The sequence below is a fragment of the Atractosteus spatula genome, chromosome 7, assembly GCF_055471065.1.
Source record: "Atractosteus spatula isolate fAtrSpa1 chromosome 7, fAtrSpa1.hap1, whole genome shotgun sequence".
Taxonomy (NCBI): domain Eukaryota; kingdom Metazoa; phylum Chordata; class Actinopteri; order Semionotiformes; family Lepisosteidae; genus Atractosteus; species Atractosteus spatula.
Window position 1 is genome coordinate 18,570,816 of NC_142712.1, and position 25,396 is coordinate 18,596,211.

The following is a 25,396-nucleotide window of genomic DNA, read 5'->3' on the forward strand; positions in this document are numbered from 1 at the left end:
GTCAGTTGAGTGGGAGCTGGGTTGACTGAAGGAATGTTAAGTTAAAGTAATAGTACAACAAAGAAGAAACGGCTATGTCTACAATAGGGACTTAACTTGCAGGCACTAGATTCGGCATCTTAAAAACCACACCATCCAGTCCCACACTCGCACACACATGGAAATATTTTTGAAATACATGTAACAATATTTTTTAATCATGAAATGCGTCACACTTGAAACAGCTAATTGCTTAGCAGGTGCCCTTACTCAAAGTGGCTTCCAACATATACTAAGCAAAATAAATATAAAAAACTATAAAAAATGTCTATAAAAATACAGCAGTGAGGCAGCATATTAGATGTGCAATGCTTGTAGTGAAATGTATAGTGAAAATGTCCATAGTAAGCATGTAGGTAGGGATCATTCATTATAGAAAAGAAGGAATATCATTTAGCAGAGCGCAGATATGTTGAAACTGTTCTGAACCAACCTGATGAATGAGGAATTATGTATGTATATGGATTTAGCTTACACCCTCCTGTGCCATTATACATACAGTACTGAGTAGATTGGGCTCTAATTCTGTCCTTTACATTCTTAAAACTGCTTTGAATGCTTGAAAACATATCCACCTAATGCAAATTAAATCTGAACTCTGAAAATTCTTTAACACCTGCTCAGAATTGAGCTACACTATATACACACTACACAAGATGACAGTTTTTCTGATACAAGGAACATTTTTCATTGGGCAAATTTTTTTATTCAACAGGCCAGTAAAACATTCACAAACTGAAAATTAAAATGAAAATTCCCAATCATTAAAAAAAAAACAAAAACGTTATGGCACAAATTTCAGTGAATTTGAAACGGATGAATACTGTTCAGGGGATCTGGCATGCTTGAAGATTATACAAATCCTGGTAACACAAACTACTACAAAACAATTGTGGATTCCGACTTAAATTATTGTATGTCTTCAGGTGGCACAGGGACATGCAACTCATTTGCACAGTCTGTTAATTCCTCAGCTTTAAAACGCTGGTTGTATGACCAGGGTCGTAGCCTGGGATGTGCAATAGCCATGTGCAGTGGCACAAGCCTGGAGTCAAACCCATTTACTGATACCTGGTCCTTAGTTAGACTCAAGAGTCTGAAGATAAAACTGTGCTGATGACCTGGTGAACTGAGCAACCAACAAAGTGCTGGTCCTTCTCAAAGTGCCAGTGTCCTTATTAAGTGACCAAGGTTCCACATTGCCCTGGTGCTTAAAGCTTTCTAGGCCCTGCCAAAGAGAAGCTTCAGACTGAACCAAGTTATTGTTTATTCAAGACTCTCCATTTTTAAATAGACAGCTTTTCCTTCCATCCATTTCTTGTTTTCTTCCAGGTACAAAGCCAGATCCTGATTCACATTCAACTTTACAATATAAAATGTGTCTATGGTACTTTAGTCTGTTTAAAACAATTTTTAATAGTGCTCCAAGTTTTTACACATATTCACATTATATACACCAAATACAAATAAGGCTTAGTAGAATCCATTCATTTTCCATCTAGTAAAGCCTTAAAGTCTTTTATTCCGTGTTCGGTGGAGACAGCCATCGCGTGATCCAGAGCATTGATACTTCCCAGGAGCTTCACTACTTCCTTTATATGATCCCTATGAAAGTAAGTTAAAATATCAATGTATTTTCCACTAGATGAGATATCATCAACACAGAACATGAAATATTGGATATATTCAGAACAGACATGGATCAAAAACAAAAATAAGTGGGAAGTGTAAATATGATTAAAACATAAAAAGGTTACAATGTGCCCATACTGACTGAAAGCAATGAATGATAATGCTTTGAAGCAAGCATAAATGCAACATTTACAATTGCAATCCGATTCATTTCTCAATCTACAGATATTGAAGAACACTTGCATGGTTGTAACAAGTGCACACATCACATTTGCATTAACACTGCTTTTCTTTAGACTTTTGTTGAGGTGTTAACTAGCACAGGGAGCATAATAAGGAACACTTCTGACATCATGCAACTGACAAAGGAAGAAATTATTTGAGTTTGAGCTTTTTCAGGCTACAGCAAGCCTCTGCAGTGTTGATCAGATGTGTTGGAATTTACACACATCAACCACACAGCCTTTACTATAGAGACACCATGTTTCTATAATAAGCTAGTGCTACATACCATCTTCTTTGTGAACCTGTGCTGTATATGCTCCTTTTTATTTCATCTAAACCTGAACACAAAACTTTCAAACAAACTGAAATAATCCTTTAACATATTGTCTTAATGTATTTTTTAAGTTAGCTGTAAGAATGCCACAGAAAGTGACATTGTATGCTGACATTATAACACAAAACAGATTGTCTCAAATAAAGCATCACAGATGCAATCCCATACAGGAAACGAGACCCTTATCATTTCAGGGATAAAAAAAAGAACAATCTGTTGTAGCAGAAGGCATTATGAGGCTTATGTTTAAGAAATGACTCAAATTGTACCACTACCAGGTATGAATGTATGGTGTCCCTCAGTTGAATGTTACCCTGTATTAACTGAGACAGTAATACTAGACAGTTTCTAGTATTATTTTATGTATTGGTCTTCTTTAGCACAAACAAGGCTATTCACAAATAAGTGCAAAAAACATTATTTTTAATACCACAGATACATGGGGGATAACCCAGATGTTTACCTTGCATTTCGCTTGTCAACATCAGAGCCCCCAAGGCTCAAACGATACACTGTGTTGGCAACATGCTTGAGATATCGGCAGACGTTTTCTAACTGAGGGAGAGTCTGTTGTCCCTTCAAGCTTGTAAACCACTGCTTTGGGAAGCAGCTGATGACCTGCAAATATACAGAAAAACATGAGGAAAGGCATGCTTGGGCAGAAAACTCCAAATATTAGGATAAATAACTATACTTGGCATCTTCCAATAAGCTTGTGGCCATTCATTGCTAGATACATTACTTTATACTGTCACTGGCAAGTCAGCATTTCCCAGTATTTGCCAAGCTGTAAAATATACTTATCAGTAAACTATTTAATGCAAGTGTTTACTAAGCTTGAGCATGTTAATAAGCTTGGATAACTACTCGCACTACTCAACTACTACTTAGCAATAAAGAATAATCTAATCTAATAAGAAGATACAGTATATTCCTCAATGGAAATATCACTATTTCTGTAAGGTTTTACAAAAATAGACTAGATGAATGTTGGATATTGCGTAAATGTTTCTGGCAGTGTTCTTATTAACTGATCGTCTGTGATTGATAGTGATACACTTGAGTGGCAAATGACTGCTGTAAAAGCATTCAAATGCCTCATTAGTGACAAAGGTAGTCACAGGTGTAGAGGTAATTTGGTGTCAATCCCCGTGAAATTTTAGAATACTTTAGTGGCACAATTACTGACAGGACTGTGTCGGGGTTATACAATTTACAGCATATGTAAACTTGTATTTAAAATCATACATGTAGCCAGCAAAACATCAATTTGCTAATAAATAAATCCCGATCTTACACTCTGGGTTTTCTCAATGCTGTCCTCTCCGGGGTCTGTGCTCTGAAGGGCTGAGAGGATGTAGCGATTCAACATGCTGTCCACTGCCAGCTCCCTAAGGCTCGTGTTGGACAGTACTCCATGCCACTGAAGAATGTTCCCCAACAGCTAAGTGGAAAAACAACAACACTTAGACTATACCTCCCAGACACAAACTGTGCCTACACATTCTGGAGATTGTAATTCAGCAGATGTAGCAAATTTTCTAGGCTAGCCAAGTTAGTCAGAGCTGAACAGCTCGCTAAATAATGCCGTAGACCACCCACCTAGATTGCAAATATTTCTTTAATATCATACCTGCAACAATATCCCAAGGCATTTTACTATACAGAATATCTCTTGTCATCACAAGTAAATGCCTCACTGCTTCACTTGGGCTTTCAAGCAAACATCATTCCAGAATGTTAAACAGTGACCCACGTTTCCTTGCATACTGTCCAAATGTCCTGATTTCACAGCTGTATTTTCAACTATGCTTCTCTGCTACAGTATGTGTTCAAGAATGAACAGCCCAGATACAAACTGAAAAAAGAAACTTGTAGTATTTGTCATTTTAGTATTTAATACCAACTTAAGAGTGTACAAAACAAAACTAGTTTTGCTTGGAATTCAAACTCAATGTGGGATATTGCTCATGGTCGAGAGCATGGGGCGCAATCTCAGACCCTGCTAAAAAAACTCCAAAGCATGCTGGCATCTCACAGCAGCACAGTTTTTAAAGCCATACTGCTTTTGAAGATTCTTTTTGCTTGGTTGATATATGTAAGTTGTTGTAGGGTCACATTTCAATTTGGCATTCCACACAAGAAAAAAAAACCATGCTGAAGGACATTGAGTACAAAAAAGATAATATTCTCCACTAAATTGAAGTAAGATTACAAAGGAACCACTAGCTAACTAGTACCTGCTTACTCACCTTCACACAAGACCAGAACTGACGCTGGAAAAACAAATACGGTCCAGAGTTCTTGTTCTCCAGCACACTGCATGTCAAAAAACATTCATTTCCAGTTATAAACAAACAACTTTTCCATTAAAAACACGGCAAACAATTTGTCTGTTGCACTCAATTTAATCTTTTCATCAACACCAGGTGCTCTATTTTTTGTGGCGGCTTATGAACAGGTTCAATTTTATAGTAAACGTTTTTTTTTAAAATAATGAATAAAAAAATAGGATTGTTTCCTAAACAGCTACATTTAATCATGAGAAATTAAATTGTCAAATTATATTTGCTTATATATGCTTGATTTCTGAAAGACACAGTAGATTGTATTTCATGATTTGAGCATACTTTTACAACCCAGTCTAGACAAAAATTGAATATTACTAGTAAGGCGACATAAAAAAAAGCAGAAAAAAGTAAAAAATTCCTCATTTATATAATTGTGTAGTCTAAGTAGCCAAATATCTTTTTGAAAGGGCAGACCACTGGCTCATTTTCACTGCCTCTTTTAGGGAAAGCAGAGCAGGACCAGCTAGATCTCAGCCAATCTACCTCATACCTTACTGTACCTACATGGAAAAACATTTTTTTTCTGTTTGATGGCAGTTTTATACCGGATAAGACACAAAAATAGAAAACATTAAACATTAATGGAACTCCAACAAAATAAAAAGGTTGATAGTAAACTAAACGTTTTCAGCATTCATTAATGTAACTGCTTAGGTACAAAATAAAAAGGTTTAGAGTAAACTAAAGGTTTTCAGCATTCATTAACGTAACTGCTTAGGTAAATAGAAAATTTTCTATAACAAGGATATTTCTGGCTCCTTAGTGTTGGCATGGAAACTGCACAATAAGTGTATTGGTCAAAATAAAGGAGAACAGCTAAAGAGCATAATTAAGGAATGTCAAGTAATAATCCCTTAGAAAAGTTTTAAATAATATCCCAAGACCATTAGAGTCCAGAGGTTCCTGGAAGCCTTCATATACTACCCAGGTGAACACCAATCAAACAGACTTTTCATCTCTAGTTCAGTACTGTGCAAAATTACTCACTGCAGATCTGCTCTGCTTTGATAGTTCTGAGAAGAGATCTGCTAGCCTACAGTTTTACAGTGAATATTTTATTAACAGTAGCCCTTTTAAAATGTATAGCTTTCAGTCTCCTTTGATGTATTAACAAAAAAAGCTTTATTGAGGGGTTTCTTGAAATGGCCATGTGTATATCAGTAGTTAGTGGACAGGTAGGAGGATACTGTCTTTATTGAATATTATAAAAAATACAACTAAAAACCACACAGGGCTGCAGGAATCAATAGCAACCTGCAACACAACACAATGCACTGACCATCTTACTCATTTGAACCTGAGTTAGTGAAAAGAACAACAGCACTTTACATCTGCTAGACAATTACCTTCCTTCAACCTCCAATTGACAGTCCAGCATGAAAATTCAAATGCTGATTTTATTTCAGTCCAGGTTACTGTCAATAAACTGGGCATAGAACTTCATAATGAAAAGAGCCACGGCCATAACTTACTTTTTCGGATACAGAGGCATGAAAACATCATTATCTAGAGTTCTTCTTGTCCGCATGACTATAGTTTTCAGCAGCTCCTAATGAGAAGAAAAAGCAATTTAGAATTCCTGGAAGCACACAGCAAGGATAATTACACCGTGTTGAATGGTATGACAAACTCTTTTCATTGCAGTTCATTTGATTAGGCTTTCCCCTAAAACTCTACTATTACTTGACTGATGCTTTCATCCAAAGAAACGTACATTTGTACCCAATTACACAGCTGGACATTTTACTAGAGCAATCCAGGTAAAAAACTTTGCTCAAGGGTACAAAACAAGCATCCCCCATATGGGATTTGAATACACAGAAGTTACACTTTCCAGTTACAAGTGCAGAGTCCTCCCCCTATCCACATTCCACTATGACCTTCATCTGAAAGAAGATCTTCACTGAAACAGTGCTTTATGTCTGAGGTTAACACATGGGTCCTAATTTGACTGCAGTGCCATTAGGAATTCATGTGGTTAATCATCATCTAAATGAAGCTGATATGGTAATTAAACTTTTACACCTCAAAAATCAACACCATCTTCTTGCTAGAACTGCAAAAGAACAGAAAATCCTCTAGAATGTTGCCGAAGAGTCAATTTCTGCTAGATGTTTACGAGCAGGTGTCCTATTTTTGAGAAATTACTTAGTTTTTGACTCAAAGAAAACATTCCCTCAGAATGTTTATATAATTTTAAACACTGATTAACAAGACACTATGCTAAATTAAAATGGTGGACAGGTTTCTTTTGCAAAAGACAAAAGGCTTTTTTTCTATTACAGAATTTCCAAATGTCTGTTTTGAAAAAATAAATACAACTTCTCTGCAGTTTCCACTTGTAACAAATTATTCCAGGTGAAAAGAACTGTTTTAAGTGTTTATAATGTACATAAGGAGCCACATAAGGTAGGTCACTTAACAAATGTTTTAACTGAAACAGTTCCTTCTGTGAACTTCATCTTCATTGTTTGTATATTTACTTACTGCAGCCAACTATATCCAGAGCAAACCAAATAAGGTCTGGGAAGAAAGTCAGTCCCCTTGGCAAATTCGACAGTAATTACATGCCAGCACAGACAGCAATGAACAAGAAACCATGGCAAATGTAAACACTAAATGAGCTATATAAGCCTCATTGCAAAGTTTGTTACTTACTTAAAAAAAAACCCATAATATTCATAACTGGGACCTATTGTAAATTATACATCTATGGGCCTTCAAGGTTACAAGACAAACAGCAACATTAAAACTATCACATACATAAGACTGTAAGCACGAAATTAACATTTTTACCAATCCAGTATTCATCACATTACATCTAAAGATTGTCTAAAATACGGCCTTTTCTTTCTTCCAATAGTTTCTCTTCATCTGAATTTTAAACCTTTCCTCTAGATAAGAACTGCCCTGCCCCAAATCTTCCAATGCTCTTAGCAGTACTTGTGTACATGAATCTATGAATTGGTAAGCTGTTTGCTAGCCCGCATGGTTTCTCTTTCATAACCTCTCTCTCTCAATCTCCTTCATTGTTTATAGAGTATAGTACATGACAAGGCACCTGTGTGTTCCGGTTTTCCCCGTGAAGGACTGTGGGATAGCCCTTGATCAGCTTGTGCATGAAGGCTACGAGCCTTGTTGTCTGATTAGTGGAGAAGGGATCCCACACCTGGTCTGCAAGTACTGGAGGAAAGCAAGAACAAATCCAGGGATAAGCGAGAGGACAAATTAAGCTGTCAAGGTCAGATGACTACATCCGATCATCCAAGATTATAGCAGCATAAAATAGCCACCGATTGAATGTTAATAGTCAAACTTCATGACTGCTTTGTTATTTTAGTTACTAAGATAAAACCCCCTTAAACTCTGGATCCCCGATTTCCAAAATACAGCTTCATCATTAAAAACACAAATTCTAATGAAGCCACTAGAGATTTTTATACTGAAGATGTTGTAAAAGATGTGTCATTTTATACCTCAGATTTTGTAAAATGATTCTGTTCATTAATGTTCCCAGGACAAAAGCTGCAAAATGTACATAATTTCATGAACCCACCTAGTCATTTTTAGTGAGCAATGAACTATTAAAAACCATCTAGTAAATTTGCCGTATGAGAGGAGAACCGATTACCACTGGTACTGCAGATCAGCACACTGAATGGGGATTTAAGCTTTGGTTTTGTTGGAGCGTCACTTTAGACTCAAGAACGGGACCATTCAAGTCTTATTTTTAACCAATTTTTAAAATCAATTTGTTGGGGGAACTCTTGCATATAGACACAATAAGCACTTCCCTTAACATTTACAGATTGCTTGAAGCACAAGAGATTACATTAAGACAATACAAATCCTGAAAACTATCATAATGCATCTGCCTTGCTCTTTCTTGTCAAGATGAATTTGGATTCCAGCTCACCTGCGAGTTTGGGCAGTATGACTCTTTCCACGATTGACGGCAGAAGATTGATGTCCACATCCCCTTTTGGCAAGTTAGATTGCTCCTCACAGCCATAAAACAGCAGTGCCTCGAACCACAGCATGTACTCAAAGTTAGGGCAGTTAGCCTGCAGGAAACATGAGCAGGTGGAAGATGTTGAAACAAACACTGCCTATTCAAGACCAGGTATGGGATGATCTTTAGAAAAGTACAATAACTCACAGATATATAATAAATGAGGTACTTTGTGTACTAAGACAGCATTCTTTAAATATGACCAGAGTATAGCAGAGTTTAAAAATCTCCTGACATAAAACAGGTCACACAGAATCAGGTTTTTGTTGAAATGTGTGAATAACCTTTGAGCATTGGCACCCAGCTATCAGATAATCTCATCGGTGATTTCCAGGACAGGCAAGGAAACAACTAGGCAGCTTCTTTCTTCAGCTCCTTCTCTAGGTTGTGTTAGTGAAAACAGCCATAGTAACTCCGACTATCCCTAAAGCCCTGTTCTTCAGAACTGAACTGCTTCTCACATTTGTCAGTTACAAATGTGATGTGTTTAGTTTGCCAAGTACATTTAATTTTACCTGTAGTTTCTTAGGCCAGCTTTGAAACCAGTACTTCTCTAACTTATATGGTATAACCTATTGCAATTATCATTGTAAGGCTCTTTAGGGTGTCACTTACCATGAAAAGACATGTCTACAACATCTAAATTGACAGACCAAATGAAAAGGAAAAAAAAGGTGAGTCATTCAGCTGCAGTGTGTGGGCTGCTTTTACATTCTAACCTATTGTGCTTGAGAAATCCATGTGCTGAATTAGCTTGTGAAGTACACAGTGTACAGCTCTTACCCAATGCATAACAACATTGGTTTTCCTGCAGTGTATCTTTGTGCAGAACTTAAAATACAGAAAATTAATTTACCTTGAAATTGTCAGCAAACTTGAAAATGTGCTGCTACAACTTACAGGTCTTTTTAGAGTCTTAAACATTAATTCTAGACTACCTAATGTTAAGAGGTTTTGCAGTCCAAGGTGGATGAAACTGTCCCTTCAAGATGTTGGGTTTAAACAAAAGGCTTAATCTATGAGAAACCAATGTATTTTTCCCCTTAACACATGGAACTTCAAATTATTCTTAACAACCATAGAATATGGAACTGCAAATTGTTTTAAAGACCTGTTTGGCAACAATTCATATACCTGCCTGACAGGCAGACATGTTATTAAGACAGGCAGACATGATATTCTGATACACCCATCTAATCTGTCAGAGCCATGTTGTTTGACGTTATAAGCTCCACAGGAACGAATAATACATATCTACATGTGAAGGCATACCTAATTCCTTTTTCTTTAAATGAAGCAAGCATCTCATGTCTACAATTGTTGAACCTCTTTCCGCAACAGAATAAACTGGAGTTTTAATATAATGCTTCCTCCACTGTACAATCCCATCATGCATGAGTCAAAAGAGATGAATTAGATTCTCAAATGTTTATCACTCTTAGCAACTCAGATACCTCAGGAAAAACAGTTTCAGAGACTCACTGTTTTCCTTGTCTTAATGATGCATTGTTTGATTACTGTTGATAAAACATTGCCTTTCAGAAACATGGAAACTAGAATAACAGTAATAACATTGCCATAGTACTCAATATGCAGTAACTTTTAAGGATCGAGTCAGACCACACTTGAGAGGACAATTAAGATTCTTTCAAATGAGCCCTAAAAAAATCAATTCCTGGTTAAGCAAATATGGCACGCAAATAAAGATAATAATAATAATAATAATAATAATAATTGCTTACACTTATATAGTGCTTTTCTGGACACTCCACTCAAAGCGCTTTACAGGTAATGGGGACTCCCCTCCACCACCACCAATGTGCAGCATCCACATGGATGATGCGATGGCAGCCATAGTGCGCCAGAATGCTCACCACACATCAGCTATCAGTGGGGAGGAGAGCAGAGTAATGAAGCCAATTCATAGATGGGGATTATTAGGAGGCCATGATTGGTAAGGGCCAATGGGAAATTTTGGCCAGGATGCCGGGGTTACACCCCTACTCTTTTCGAGAAACGCTCTGGGATTTTTAATGACCACAGAGAATCAAGACCTCTCAGCTAGCAAACAGTCAGCAAATTATGGGCAAGAACTTGCATAATAATGAAAATCCCACCTTGGAAATGTTTGTATTTTCAATAAGCACTCACCTCTAAGGGTGACCAAGAGATAAGCTGCAGTCGGACCAGCGGACTGAACAGCTTGGCCAGGCACAGCCCAATGTATGCATCCTGATAGCATTTGAAATAAAGCCGGCGCCAAACTTCAAATCTGGCTTTGATGCAGTCCAGAGAATGAAAGTCTTCGAGCACATCTTCAAACACTTTCTTGGATTCTTTCAAGATGCGTTCTGAAATACAGGGGAAAAAAAATTGTGATTCAAGTTCTTCCTCAAATATGTCTATCTCCCTTCAAGTTTCCTTCAATAAGAGGATCATCTAATGCAGGGGGTGTCAAATTGTGGTCCTTGAGGGTCAATGTGCTTGTGTGTTTTGAACTGTTTATGTCAATTCTGCTCTTAAAGGGGAGCTGCAAGGCTAGAAAAATGTACACAGAAACTTGTAAATCTTCATCACAAAATAGACAAAATTTTCAGGTATGTAAAGCACCAATTATATATAATACTAGGACTAGACACCCCTGAGCTAGGTATACAGTATGCATGTTGGAGAAAGAAAAGTGTTCAAATCATTAGAGCTTTTATATGTCTTCTAAATTCACACAAGCAAGATGAGGAATAAGGAGGACAGCACACTATGTGTACTGCTTCCTAAATGTATATATAAATGAAGAGAAAAGTTCCAGATCTTTTTTCCACATCTACATTGAAAATCTCTCATTTTGCTGCAGATACTAACCAAATTTCACTGGTGACTGGTGTGACTGGTGCCAAATGAAAATCTGCTAACTTGTGTCCAACCAGAATGAGTCTTATACTGGTTATTATATCATTTTAAATAACACTCGATAGCTGCCAAGACTGTGTATTAGACAAGACAGATTTTGGTTTATGCTTATTACCATATTTAAGTTACATTTTTCATTTTTGGGGATTTTTTTAACCCATCCTAAACCAATTTTGAAAACAACAGGGAACACCCAAGTGTTGAAGTGGGAAACATTTAGGAATTTTAAATATATATGTTTAATATGAATTTGCAAGATGTCTGCTAGCTTTTAAGTTGCACATTACAAAAACCCGACATGACACAAAAAATGAAAAAGTTTAACAAAAAAAACTTACTACTTAAGTATCTATAACCACATGTAAGAAAGTACATAATAGCTCTGCATGTCTCTGCTTTAGAGTGTGAGACACAGAAATGGTTATGTTATGTTAGCAATATGGGAGTCCACTACTGACAATTCCTTCTGCTTATCAATGTATTGAACATTTTTCAGCTTTCCTTCTAATGCTGCTGTTGCTGCCACCTAGTGGCACTTAATTGTAAAGACATAGAGAACATTTTTCCATTAAACAAAATTCATCTCGGACATGTCAAACCTTTTTCCAGATTGAAGCTGGTGATGTCAGTGGTGGTCTCCTCATCATCACTCGACAGACCCTCACAATGCTCAGCTCTCTTCCCATTCTGTTCTCTAGCTTGCCTCCGTCGAGCCCTGGATCACAGAATACTGAATTAAAACACTGATGGAATGTTTTTAAGGGTTTCTACCTGAACACAAGGTGAGCATTAAATGTTTCTTAAAGCCTTTTAAGAATCTAAATTTCAGATAGTTTGTGGCAAAAACAGTTGGTCTTTTGAGAACTGAGAATTAAACCTTTTTAATTTCATATTCCTATCCAATATAATATACAGAAAACATTAAATCACAAACTATAAATTCATTTTGTTGAAATTAATGCTTAAATGTTTGCTTAAACATGTTATATCCTGCCCTGAGTTACACAAGTGCTGATTTAAGTAACCAAACTGTGCATCTGTGCACCCACGCTCTTATATATCCTGTTGCTTTAAAGAGGATCAAAATTCATTTTCTCTCTAATCATTATAAGAACCATAATCAGAAAGTATTTTATTTAATCATAATTGCTTTCATGGAATCATAATAAACTTTACCGCCTGGCTTCACGCTCTGCAATCCTTCGCTGCTTAGCATGTTCCTGGTAGGCTCCACGGTCACGACCAAAAGAATCAAGATTTGGTGCCATTAAAGCCTTACCTGAAACAATAGACAAACTCCAATTACTAATGAGAAAAGAGCAGTAGACATCAACCCTAATAATCATTTCCTACAAAATAGTTACACTCTTGAGTTTAGTTATTCATCCCTCTCATAGATCATACCCTGCTAGACGCTATAAGGCAGTTCTAATTACCAGCTTTATTTTTCATTCTTTGATAACACAAAACAGAAGTCTCAAAAGACATTTTTACAAGAATACGTCCTTCCCTAATACCCTGACGCTTCACCAAATTATTTGAACAATGATCTTGCATTTGGGGCTTTCTTAATCTCTTAAAATACAGTGTTAAGAACTATGTTGTGTTTGTTTCAAGAGTCCGAGGGGATTGGATTCTAGGTATTTTGTGGATTTAAGCAGTGCACATACTAGACTGTCTGATTTTCAAAGGCCAAAAAAAATGGTCTATGGTCTTTGTTCACATTTTAGTATTTAACGTGGAATAAATGCTCAAATTAGACAAAGGGAAGACATCTACAGAACCACTTTATAAAAATGGTACAGAAGATAATGAGAGTTTCAAATTTACTACAGTGACTTCCATAAAGTCACGTGTTAAGACCTGACTGTAGTATTAAGGTATGAAATGTAGTGCATAAATTTGCCAGAACAACTGACTTGAAAAGTGAATCCCTCTCAGGATATTAACCGATTATTGAATTCCTTGGCTGGTATCCAAAGACATTTTCACCTCAAGATAACATAATAATTTAATCAAATCTGTTCTTTTGGGGATATATTTTTAAAAATCTATTGTATTTTTTCATAAAGATAAACTAGATAGATGGAAACTAGAAAGATAAACACTTCCCTTTCCCCCCGTTTCCAAAAAACACTTATTTCTGCATAGAAAGTGCCACTGAAAGGCACTGAGCAAATGGAAAGTAATATTTCTGGAAAGGGAAAATTATACCTTTCTGCTACTGTTCCCACTTACCAGAATGCACTCATATTAATCACATTTAACAGCCACACGCTCAGAACACTTATTAACACAGGACTGCATGAGAACAAAAAAGGCTACAAAACAAAACGAGGCTGTTCAATGAAAAATAAAAACCTTCAAGATGGACTGACTTGAATGGCTTGCAAATTCCGATGATTCATCTTTAATATCATCCTGTCTTCTCTGGACCAGCCGGGCCGCCCGCTGCCTAAGTAACTGGTGCATTGCCGACTCGAGCTCGAGAATCAGAGGCACCTGCAAGATACGATACCTTCTGTGATCGAGAACCCTGCAAGGAGGCTCAGCTCTGGCTGGTTACCAAGCTGTCTGGGGACAGAAGCAACACTGATGGAGCCAGCTGAAAGGACCCGATTGGAAATATCCCCCAAAGCCCTGTGCATCATGGAGTCCACATCATGACACAAAACACAGACTCTGCATAGGCGTCACAAATGATTCCAAATGATACTTTAAATGGAATTTAAACAGTATGCATGTTCTTCCAGAGTCATTTGAAATCTTTTTCCATATGCATGAATATTAAGCATCTCCCACAACACTTTGCAAAGCATTTGACCAGCATCTTGAGATACAGACCAAACTGTAAGCTAAATCCACTACCAGTGATCAAGCATCTTTTACTATGACACCCGACGTTCTAACCGTGAAACATGTTCAAGTTTATAAATTTGAATTAAGCTATAAGTTGCCAAGGCACTGAATAATTACAAAGCATTCGATACAAGCCTTAGTAGCCGTTTAGGTTGTATGAGCACCTGAAATAGGATGGGTATCTGTATCTTTAACAGTTAGTCTCTCAACTGACGTCTCCACCAATGATGCTTATCCCCAATATGCTTTATAACCACTCGCTCCACTGGGCTTCCTGCACTTTGTTCATTCCTGACAACTTAAAAATGCAGTGAGACAGCTGAAGCACCCCGATGCTCCTGGTTTAGGCCTAAAAAATGTGCTCTCTCTGTAAAAGGAAAATTGTCAATTAAGGCAATTGTCTGACAACACCCTGATGTTAAATGGGATTATAAAGAGTGTGCCCAAGGTTATTGAAGTTCCAGCTAAAAGTATGACCATGACTTACAAGCAATTATACTGCAATAATAAAATGGTCAAGATGCTCCTCAGGTCTCATTAATACAACATTTGTTTTAAACGATGTTGCTGGCACTAATAAATTACCACTAAAGTAGCAGTAAGTGCAATTTTTTTACAGTCTCACAGTCTGTCAAGAAGAGTGATAAAATTAAATCACTGATTATAAACCAAGGCACAGCCAACATGGACTGCACAAAAAACCTAAAGGGCCATAAAGATATTTTATGCTTTGTCAAAAGCATAGATATGCTGGGATCAGTCATGACAATGGAGTTCACATGCCCTGTTCTTTCAAAAGACAGCACAGCAGCTTGAATGTGTACGTTGACAGGAGTCTGATTATACATGCAGTGTAAAGAAAGTGTTTCCTACAAAACAGCACCATCATCGTAAAGACTTGGGAATCCTTGGGTGAAGAGTGAGAAACATATCCCAACTTGTGTTTACGCATACATTTTACCATTAAAACACGAGCTTCTAAAAAACACATTCCACATTAGGTCACTTACAAACTCAACAGCAGCACAGCACATGTGCCACATGGATGTCTATAATTTTTTATGGAAAAATATTGTGAAACTAATGCCGCCCTATTAAAACTAAGCAAAAAGGTCAAATTTGCAGCATGGATTACAAAAAAAATCTAACTTCAACTATCATTGTATCTTGGATTTAGGGCTGCCAAGGGAAAAATCAGTGATCACAACACTATGAGATTATCCATAATAACACCTTTACATAATGTTTAATCACAATTTTCTTGTGATTTAATTCCTGAACAAGGCAAAACACATCAAATTAGTGTAAACTGTTTCTCCCTTACCTTTTCACTGAAACACTCAAGCAAGTCTCGAACATACCCTCGCATTTCTTGCAAGAATTTATACTGGTCGGCGACACCATCGGAGGAGCCTTCCAGTCTCTCTATCATGTTGGTGGAGGACTCCAGCTCCTGTTGAATTTTCTCATAGCGTTTCTTATTGCTACTGTGCACTTCTCTCATTGAATTCAATCTGATGAAGAAAAACACAGATTACAAATAAGATCAGCGCGTGTACAGTCTGGTTTCGGCAGTAATGGACAGGTCTGACCTAGTGAGCTCTACAAAAAGAGGACCCCATCTCTACACCAAGCAAAGCTTTTACCGGCTCAGCTTGTTTGTTTTTTTTTCCATCTGAAAACACAGACAAACACAGGTGACAGAAGGGGAGACTTAAACAAAGGTGATCTGCAGTTCTGATTCGAGCACAACCCACAAATGGCTTTGATAATGCTGAACCACCTCCTTTAGTCAAAGGTCTTCAAAGCTGACCCCTTTGGCATGGATTCAGTTGCAAAGTAGGAAAAAAAACCCCAGCAACAATAAATATTTCAGAACTCAAACCGTTCTTTGTTTAGCAAAGTAACAAAAAAATAGCGGCAGTACAACTTTTGGGCCAGTTGTTTCAAATCACACGGGGAGATGCTGCAGCTATCTTTGAAACATTTCCTTAATTATTGTTTTTTCACATCATTGAGGTTAGCAAAGAAAGTGTAACATTAAGCTTCCTCAAACTATTAAGTATTTAATAGTTTTTAACAAAAAAGTAAAATGTATTTAAAGACTGTTCATCTCTGTCCTATAACTCCCGATATCTGGTACAGCTTCACATTTATCTTATAAAGCTAACCTAGTTCACAAGAAACGTGCTTGAGAGGCTCACATTGGTGTCCCATTATTTAAAAACAGTCCACATCATACATCCATGCAATCAGATATCTGACAGCCGAAAAGGTCTCATTTAATTCTGGTCTGGGTCTGGTCAGCATTGTCCTTGCCAAGTTACGAGAAGGTATTCTGGGATGTTAACTTAACATTGTGCCTTAGCGTCCCTCTCCCTTTCCATAAGAGCACTGAAGCGCTGGTAGATGGATGATGGAAATTTAAGAAGGGTCCCCCACAACCCAACTGGTTTGTGAAATGAATGTGCCCTTGGTTTCTGTGAAACAGCCTTGAATAGCAACAGCATAGGTGCAGCCACCCTTTGCAAGAAAGTGGGTCTACCCTACCTGTCTTTAAGGCGTTTCTTTACCAAATCAGTAGTGATAGGTGTCATTTCACTACTAGGAGCAGAATATGTTACTGAGCTTTCAGACTTTAATTGTTTCGATTCTTCAGATCCAACAGAGCTGTAGGTATAGGGCAGGCCATACGATGATCCATAGGACGACGCTTCATAGGAGCTTTGGTAATACATAGTCACATCCTCTGGCTGACTGGCTTGAACCTAAAGGAAGACAATTAAAAACTAAACATTCTGCTATGTTATTGTTAATACAGTTAATGCTGAATGTGGGAAGCAATGCTCTGATTATGCGTCACTCTGCCTTTCAACCTAAAACCCAGTACTGTCCTACTTGCAAACACCCACTGCCAAAAACAAAATTATAAGCTCTAAATTTTTCTAAATTTAAAATGTTCTAAATTCTAAATTCAGGTCGTTCAAACATTCCTAATTCTTTACCATATGTGTTACCATTAACCTTATTTTGTGCCTCTGGATACATTCCTTAATCTGACAACATGCATCTACTTGCAAGGTAATAAGGCAATTGTGTTGCTAAACAGAAGTTATATTGAAAAAAATCTTAATTGTTTTTATTAATGAGATATAAGCAACAAGAACAAAAATGCCCATCTTTAATTTTGTTGAAATTGGTCGTGTCTTAGAGGGTAGTTGGAATTAACCAGTTGGAGATGATGAGCACTAAGAATTGAGCAGGATATAGGACAACAGAGGAAAAAAAACAGATGAGCTCATCTGTGGCCATTCTGATGAGTTGTGCGCCAGTATTAAAAGTCATCAGATCTTTCCAAAGCTGACCTGTGGAATGCTGATCCCTTTCCTAATCTGCTCCTGCTCCCAGCGGCTCAGCTCTTCATCCTGGCCTCCTGCATCCAGAGCCTCATCATCACTGCCTTCGATTCCTGTAAAAAAAAAGCAGAGAAAATAAACCCAACCGTCAAGGGGTAAAAACCCAGAAAGATCAGCAGGTCAGCATGTCATGTTCAGTTAATTATTCAACAATTATAATTGTATAAAATTATATATGCAATTATAATTGTTCAACAATTATTTTTGTAAACAAAGGGTTGGGCCCATCAAAAGCTTGTTCTCCAAATTACAATGGCAATGAAAACATTGTTTTGACTTTTATTAAGAAAAAAGTTGAAAAATCCATGTAATCAATTACAATCTGGATAGGCTGAACTGCTATTCACTAATTAACAAATTATTAAGGAATCTGCTGTAAATCATAAAGCATCCTGCAGCATTATGAGATATTCTGGGTTGCTTTTCTGAAGTCTTGTTAATTAATCTAAGGTTGGTTTGTCTCTCTACTGGGCTAACTGTAAATTGTTTTTTCAGCTGTAAAATGAAATTTTCAGTAACACCCTCAAGCCAATGAAATCCTTAACTCTCTGAAAAGGCTGTGAGTCTAGGTATGCCAGCAAGCACAGATTATGCGAATTAAATGAGCAAATTCACAACTTTTGCAGTGAGTCAGGCATGGACTTAAAGGTCAGATAACCTTAAGCTTTAATTAAAATTTAGTCAAAACATGAGCTGAGCTTAAAATTCATTTTCTATTAAGTGAAAACTGTGTATGATATGATACAATCTGTTTTTTTGTCAGTAAAAACAAAACCATGAAAATGTAATTTGCTCTTTAACTGTGGTACTTGAGAGAATTTTAACAATGCCCATAATGGAATAAAGAGGCTCTAGTGTTCTCCTATGCTACAGAGGTGAATTTGTCATTGGCAAACTGAAATAGCAGAGCCAAAATATCATTCATACAAAAATCCTAAATATGAAGGTTTACAAATTCTAATCACACTCACTTTGGTTTAAAGGTTTTGTAGAGACATTAAATCACCCAGTTCATTTATTGCTTCCCTTAAAAACATAGAAAAAAGACACTATACTACTAGAAACCCACTGAACAAATGGGTCAACTGGTCTTCCTTCATTAACATTCATATCTCCTTACATGGAGTTAAAAAAAACTGTGATTTTTTTTTCAATTGTTACACATGTGCATGTAAACATACTGCATAATTATATAACCCCCATGTTCAGACAGTAATTGCAAATGTATGATGCTCTAAAAGGAAGTACTTTAAATCTACAAGCTAAGTGGGCCTTACACTTGTTTGTAATAGTTTCGTGATCTCATGAGTACCAGTCATGGCACAGTACCAGTTCACTTCTCCTTCTCAGATGCAGTCCTGTACTACTAGTAAGACTGCATTCATTATCCCCTGAAAGCTGAGGGAGTCACAGCCAACTAACACCCACATGATCTCAGCAGTGCCCTGCAAACTTTGCAATCCTGCAAAGGGTAGGCTAGTGACATGATTAAGGATGAAAACACTGACATCTGGGCCATAGGGCTATCTTTCTTTTAGTATGCTCTAACTCAAGAGATTGTTGTTCCAGCTAAACAGACTCACCAATCTCCTCAGCTATTTTCTGTCTCTGGGTCTTCTCCCTCACGCTGAAGACGATACGGCGTTTCTCATCGTCATCCTCATCATCGCTGGCATCGTGCTCGTCCTCCCTCACTAACCGGTTCTTGCCCACCTCGGACTCCATAGGAATGGCATCTCCCAGCTCGCGGGCCAGTTGTCTTCTCTTCCGGGCAGCGTGGATAAATGCAGCATCTGGAATTTCACCTGCAAAAGTATTTCAGACCACACAAATAGCAATGTAATCAAACGAACACCCTGGGAACATAAAGAATAAGTCCATTTTCTCGGCACATCCAAGCATCTTTTAAGGAAAGGACAAAAGTCAAGCAGTACAATTAAGTATGCCCATTTGAAATTTAACATTCACATTTTACAGAAAACAGGTTTTGTAAAAAACTGACATTTTGTCTTCAGTACTCAAAGAAACTGTAGAAAAAACAGTGAACTCTTTGCAGGTTAGTTTGTTGAAGCTGAAATTCACTCATTTAAATTACGTCTAGGAATTCACCACCAGTGAGAAAGACCAACGGTTGCAGTGGAGTTGCTCACCTGGTCTGAGCGTGCTCAGTGATGACAAGGCACTGGAGAAAGCACCACCAGCACTGGTCTTCTGATCCTCCTCAGACTCCTCATTGCTGTCCACCTCCATCTCCTCCTCCCCCTGCTCGCTGCAAGGCAGGCTTCCCTCCAGCCGCAGGTCATCCTTCGTGGTGACCGCTACTGCCATGGGCTCTGCACAAAACACCACAACAGGGCCATGACAACAGTCTCAGACTGCAGAGCCACTTGCAGCTCATGGGACCATATTTTTTCACATACACATGGGAACATGCAAAATGCTCCATTCAGGTTTTTCTTTAGCTGTAAAATAAACCCAGCACGATTTACACACATCACCACTCAAGTTACAATATGGAGACTAATGTTTTTTTTTTTGGTTCACAGCAAAAATTTCCTCCATCCTTTGAAAATCATAGTAAAAACAAATTTAAAAACGAAATCAAGTAAATTACACAAACGTAGAATTAAACTTTTTTTTCCCCCACTTGGAAATAAGTTTTAGAGAATTAAATGGGAGTTCATTTCGATTAGAAAACTCATTTCAAGGGCTGTCCTGGGTTACAAATATCGCTGAGGTAACCAGATATAACACCAGCTAGATTTTGGTAATTTCTGTACCACCATCTCATGTGTACTGCCAGAGGAAAATTGACAGGACTTAGATTTGAATCTTTTGAAGATGGTGGGTTAGGAAATGGTTGAACGTTCTGCATCGTTTCATTGATAACTTTGTAATTATTTACCAAAATTTAGCCTGGGTTATTTTTTTTATGTGGGGTACACTGATATGAGCCTTGTAGAATATTTTATGAGAAACGTCTACAGTATGGTGCAAAGAAACACAAAAAAATTGACAAATCCGACTCTGCTGAAAGCCTGCCTGCTGTTCAGCTAATAACTTCCAGCAATGCTAAAAGCACCAGTACACCTGACCTGTGCTTCACTAAGCAATTAGAGAGATCACAGACTATATTACCAAGGTGACTGAAGAAAAACTCAAGTCTGTTATCGCAAGAGCTTTAAACCCATGCTGAAAAACTTGAAAGCTCTGAAAAGCGCGCTACAGAAGCAGAGCAAAGGTTTTCAACTGTGAAAGAAGCTGCTGACTTGGCTGAGGCAGGACTATAAGCACTGGGAAAACAAGTGAGGGAAATGGCTATTACATTGGCGTTCTGGAAAACAGGGAACAAACAGAATATACAGGTCATTGGACTCCCTGAGACTGCAGAGGGAACCCACCAACTTAAGGTTTTCGAGACCTGGCTGCCCAGGTTGCTGAACACTGAAACCAAATCAGGTTGCATTAAAATCGAGAGGGTCCACCTTGGGCAAGTCATGTACAGGCCAGCAGCTACAACCTGTTGTCACCAGATTACACAATTACGTGGACAAGCAGAAAGAGATGCGAGGATTCAAGAACCAGCAGGGCAAATGGGAAACCTCTACATCTATGAGGGCTCAAAAGTAATGATCTTCCAGTACTTCTTAGGTGCAACGCTGCAGTTAGCACAAAAGATTTGATAAGATAAAGGCATGCGTATGGAGTATTGGCATGGTTTACTTGCAGCTCTACCCAGCCTCCCTGAAAAGCTTACAGTGGATCCACTAAAGTGTTCAAAAGCTCTGCTAAAGCTATGGAATTTGCCGACTCGCTGGGATAAAAATCTGAAAGGATACTGGATGCAAAATTTAATTTATTGCTGATATAATGTAGCCAGTTATCAAAGTTAATCAATCACTTCCCAAGTCATTCTATGCTTTGAAGAAATGACTCTCACTGATGACTAAGAGTTTACCATCCACAGCAGCGCTGGACTCCTGCTTCACTGTCCCAGTCCTCTCCAGGTCCTCTTTATACTCCTTCTTCAGCTGCTTCACTATCTTCTTGCTATGGTTGGACTTCTTCACTTTGAAGACTTCAGTATCGTCTGCAAGTGAATCACACCAAAGCATAAGAAACAGCAAAGACTGCGCTCTTAAAACTATTCCAGCATAGTAAACAAACATTACATTGAGACTGAAACTGTACATTGTTTACTGGCCTAAATATGTTCACCACATCATCCAAAATGAGTTTTCTTAGAGGTGTTTGAATTGTGCTGCATTGTGGGACCACACATAAGGACTATGTAATTGAAATTATTCTTGCTTTAGAGTGGATATTGGGTGGATTTGTTCTGAATTATAACAAGATTACAGATGGTCCTCAAGCACATTAAAGTTGTAGTCTGACACACGCCAAGTCTTAATTTAGGGGCTTTATGGCTAAATTAAATCTGCACTGACAGTCACCCCACGGCAAAATAGCCATTTTACTATACCCTTTTAAAATACAACCATTACACAAAGTAATACTATGTTTACACCAATATAAAAAGTAAAATTTCAGTATTACAGCAAATATAGTTATCAGAACCTAAGCAAGGCTGGTCATGGTCAGTACTGGAATCTCTTAGGGAAAACCAGGTTGCTGCTGTAAGAAGTGTTGGTGGAGCAGAAGGTGAAAGGCTTCCAAAGCAATGCTCCAGTATGGCAACCAGACACACTGTGCTGGAGAAAGTGGACTCCTTTGAATGCCCAGTCTACTTTGTCTTTAAGGATTCCATGGCACTGATCATAAAAGTACGGGAATTAGACCTAGTGTCCTGGCTAAATTCCACTCTGGGCTTCTCGATTTTGGCCTCCCTAAAGCTCCCTTTAATTCAGTTGATAATTAAAGTTGAAGCAAATTACACTGAAAGTACTTTGAGATCCTTTGTAATAAAAACATGTTATAAAGAAAACGATCTATTACATATAACTACTAGATTCAGCTCCTTTTTCTCCTGCATTGACATGGGAAAAAAAAACCAAAAATAGACCTACAGATCCCCACTGAAAAAAAGTTATTACATTTAACAACTGTGTTTTTTCGATAATTTGGGGTTTGTTATTTAACATAAAAATCGAATGTAGAAACAGTCCTGGCTGACTGATACCAGCTCTACCCCAGGCAGTGCCAAGCAGAGCAGTGTGTGCTTCTTGGAGAATCCTGGTCCTTGGAGCTCCTTCCCTATTTTTTTTTAAACTCAAGTGTTTTCTTTCACTCTGATGCCATTCATAAACCTGTAAGCGCTCAGTCTTTCAGTTGTTACAGGGTGGGCGATTCTGAAAATACTATTCATTTCTAAAGCTCTATGTGTGTCGTTCACATTGATGCATGGATATTTTTGAATATTCTTCAGACTGTCACTAAAGCACACCTGCAGCCTTGAAGACATCCAGCAGGTCTACAGCTCCAGTACCTAAAGAACTGCAGATGTGTCTTAAACAGGCTCCAATAATCAGATCATTTAGGCAGTTAATAGCTGATTTCATGCACATTAGTTTCTCTGTGTTATCATTTTACTAACTGGACCTCTTTGATGGTGTCTTCAGTTAGGAAAATGAAGTGATTTGAAAGCTTCACCTTTTCAGGAGCAGAAAATGATTGATATAATTAGAGAATTAGTTCACATTAAGCGACAGCTACAAAAATGGCTTCAATAAAGGTCAGGATTGGAGACCCCTGCACTAATTTATAAAAGGGGGAAAGCAAAGCAGGTAGGACACATTTCTTACAGCTGAACTTGGGAGGAAACTATGTATTTGTCATGGAAGCTCATCTTTTAACTCTGGTATTGCATTTCAGGTTGTATTAGTTCACAATGTTTTTCATTGTACGTTTATGTGCAACAAAATTATAATAGCATTTAAGATAGGTTCTAAATTTTACAAACATTTCCGTTAGGTTACTGTAACACTATTTCGGTTTTCACATTGGTTTGCCCAGCGTTGTAGAAACACTTCTCTCTTCCCTTATCCCTGTTACTTTATGTTGGTCCAGTGCAACGAAATACAAATTTTAAAGTACCACGCTGTCACATTTAATGAAATAACTATCCGGAACTACAATTAGTTTGTTACAACAAACTATGTTTTCCCACTACAACCTCAGTTGGATGTAGTAACCTTTCATGAGTTAACATAACTGACGTTTTCCAACAACACCATAACGTTGTACCACAGTGGTACGTTGATGTTTAATAAAACTATACTGTTAATCGGTAAATGACATTCATCCACATAACCCACAACGGATCACTGACCGCGTGTTTAACTTACAATACAGATATTTGGGATCCACACGAATAAAGAGCAAATACGTTTAAAGATTGATTTCCTCGTTCATACTTTACAGCGCCATCTTCAAGTCACAAAATAATATTAGCTGCACACCTAACGCACAGACGTGCAAAACAGGTTGTAACTGCTCGGTTGAATCCGAAATATATATATAAATACACATTTTACATTCAAATTACACATAAAGTCACTGCAAACGTTCCAGTATTTCAGCCTACATTCCGTATCGCACGATGTAGCTGCATAGGTTGTGAGCCCCAGTCAGTGGTGTTCAGTATTAAAACTGAACCTAATTGCTACACTGATCCTTTTTACAAAATAACTTTTGTATAGTGACCGCAGGTATTCCGCCAAAATGGAGCCTATAGCTAATAAAAGCAAGTTTAAACCGACAGATCGTGCAGAAAGAATCAACACCTTACCTTCCTCATCGTGAAAGCTCAACAAGCTAGCTTTGGGAGCTTCCTTGTTGTCCTTAATTTTCTTTTTCTCTTTGGGTTTTGCAGCATTACTTTGCAACCCGTTTCCGTGGTGCACAACATCCTCGCTTGCTGGCACGTTTGCGCTCCCGAGCTCTGAATTGTTGACTCCGGCTTCCCGAAGGCACGTCTCGTCAGCAGGCCCACATGACTGCTGCTGCACCGCTTGAGGTTGGCTCTCTTCATTTTCTTCATCGTCTGACTCGTTTCGTCGCCGGAAATTTACCCTCTTTGCTTTTTTAAACATTGTTATTCGAGATCTCAATTGGATACAACGAAAACAAGGATTCTAAATATCCATATGAACGTTAGTGCGCACCGACAACTGCAGGACAGCATCGTCTGCCATAGCACACGGCCGCGGATGAAAGGATGAAGCGGAGATCTCTGGGAGTTGTAGTTCTTCCGCTAAACAAATACTGCGCATACGTACTGTAGTTCCCGCAACCTGGAAAGTGCCGTCTTTTTCTGTTAAACAATGAACGTTCAGGTTTTTAGATGGTCAGTTTCTGACTGTCCTTTAAGCTACAGAATGTATCTGGTTACATTTCTTTGCACTGATTTCACTGCTGTAATATCTTTCCCAAAAATTGTGTCCAAAATGTACACAAAACTCCAAAAGCCGTCTTACCAGTGCATTGCACAATTTTAATATAAAATAACTGGATTTAAATTCTATGTCTTCAGGTGCGAATCCTAACATTTGTTTGTCTTTTGAATTCCTTCTGCTCATTGTCTACAAAATGTAAATATTGTGTTAACATAAACACCTAAGGCTTTTTTCTTATGAAGCATCTTAGTTTTTTAGGTTTATAT

The 25,396-nt window shown here is 37.9% G+C and overlaps 1 protein-coding gene across 1 annotated transcript; it reads right to left on the bottom strand.

The window, feature by feature from the left end:
• Positions 1-722: 722 nt before the first annotated feature.
• On the bottom strand, positions 723-24,953 carry paxbp1 (PAX3 and PAX7 binding protein 1). Its single transcript, XM_088921372.1, has 18 exons — positions 24,524-24,953; positions 21,734-21,865; positions 19,926-20,108; positions 19,359-19,580; positions 17,725-17,828; positions 16,910-17,127; positions 15,684-15,873; positions 13,879-14,002; positions 12,677-12,779; positions 12,100-12,215; positions 10,745-10,944; positions 8,498-8,645; positions 7,643-7,764; positions 6,054-6,130; positions 4,483-4,549; positions 3,528-3,674; positions 2,694-2,848; positions 723-1,644 (listed from the first exon to the last, which is right to left on the bottom strand). The coding sequence occupies exons 1-18, from the start codon at positions 24,825-24,827 to the stop codon at positions 1,527-1,529; spliced, it is 2,730 nt and encodes a 909-aa protein (XP_088777498.1). The 5' UTR covers positions 24,828-24,953; the 3' UTR covers positions 723-1,526.
• Positions 24,954-25,396: the final 443 nt, after the last annotated feature.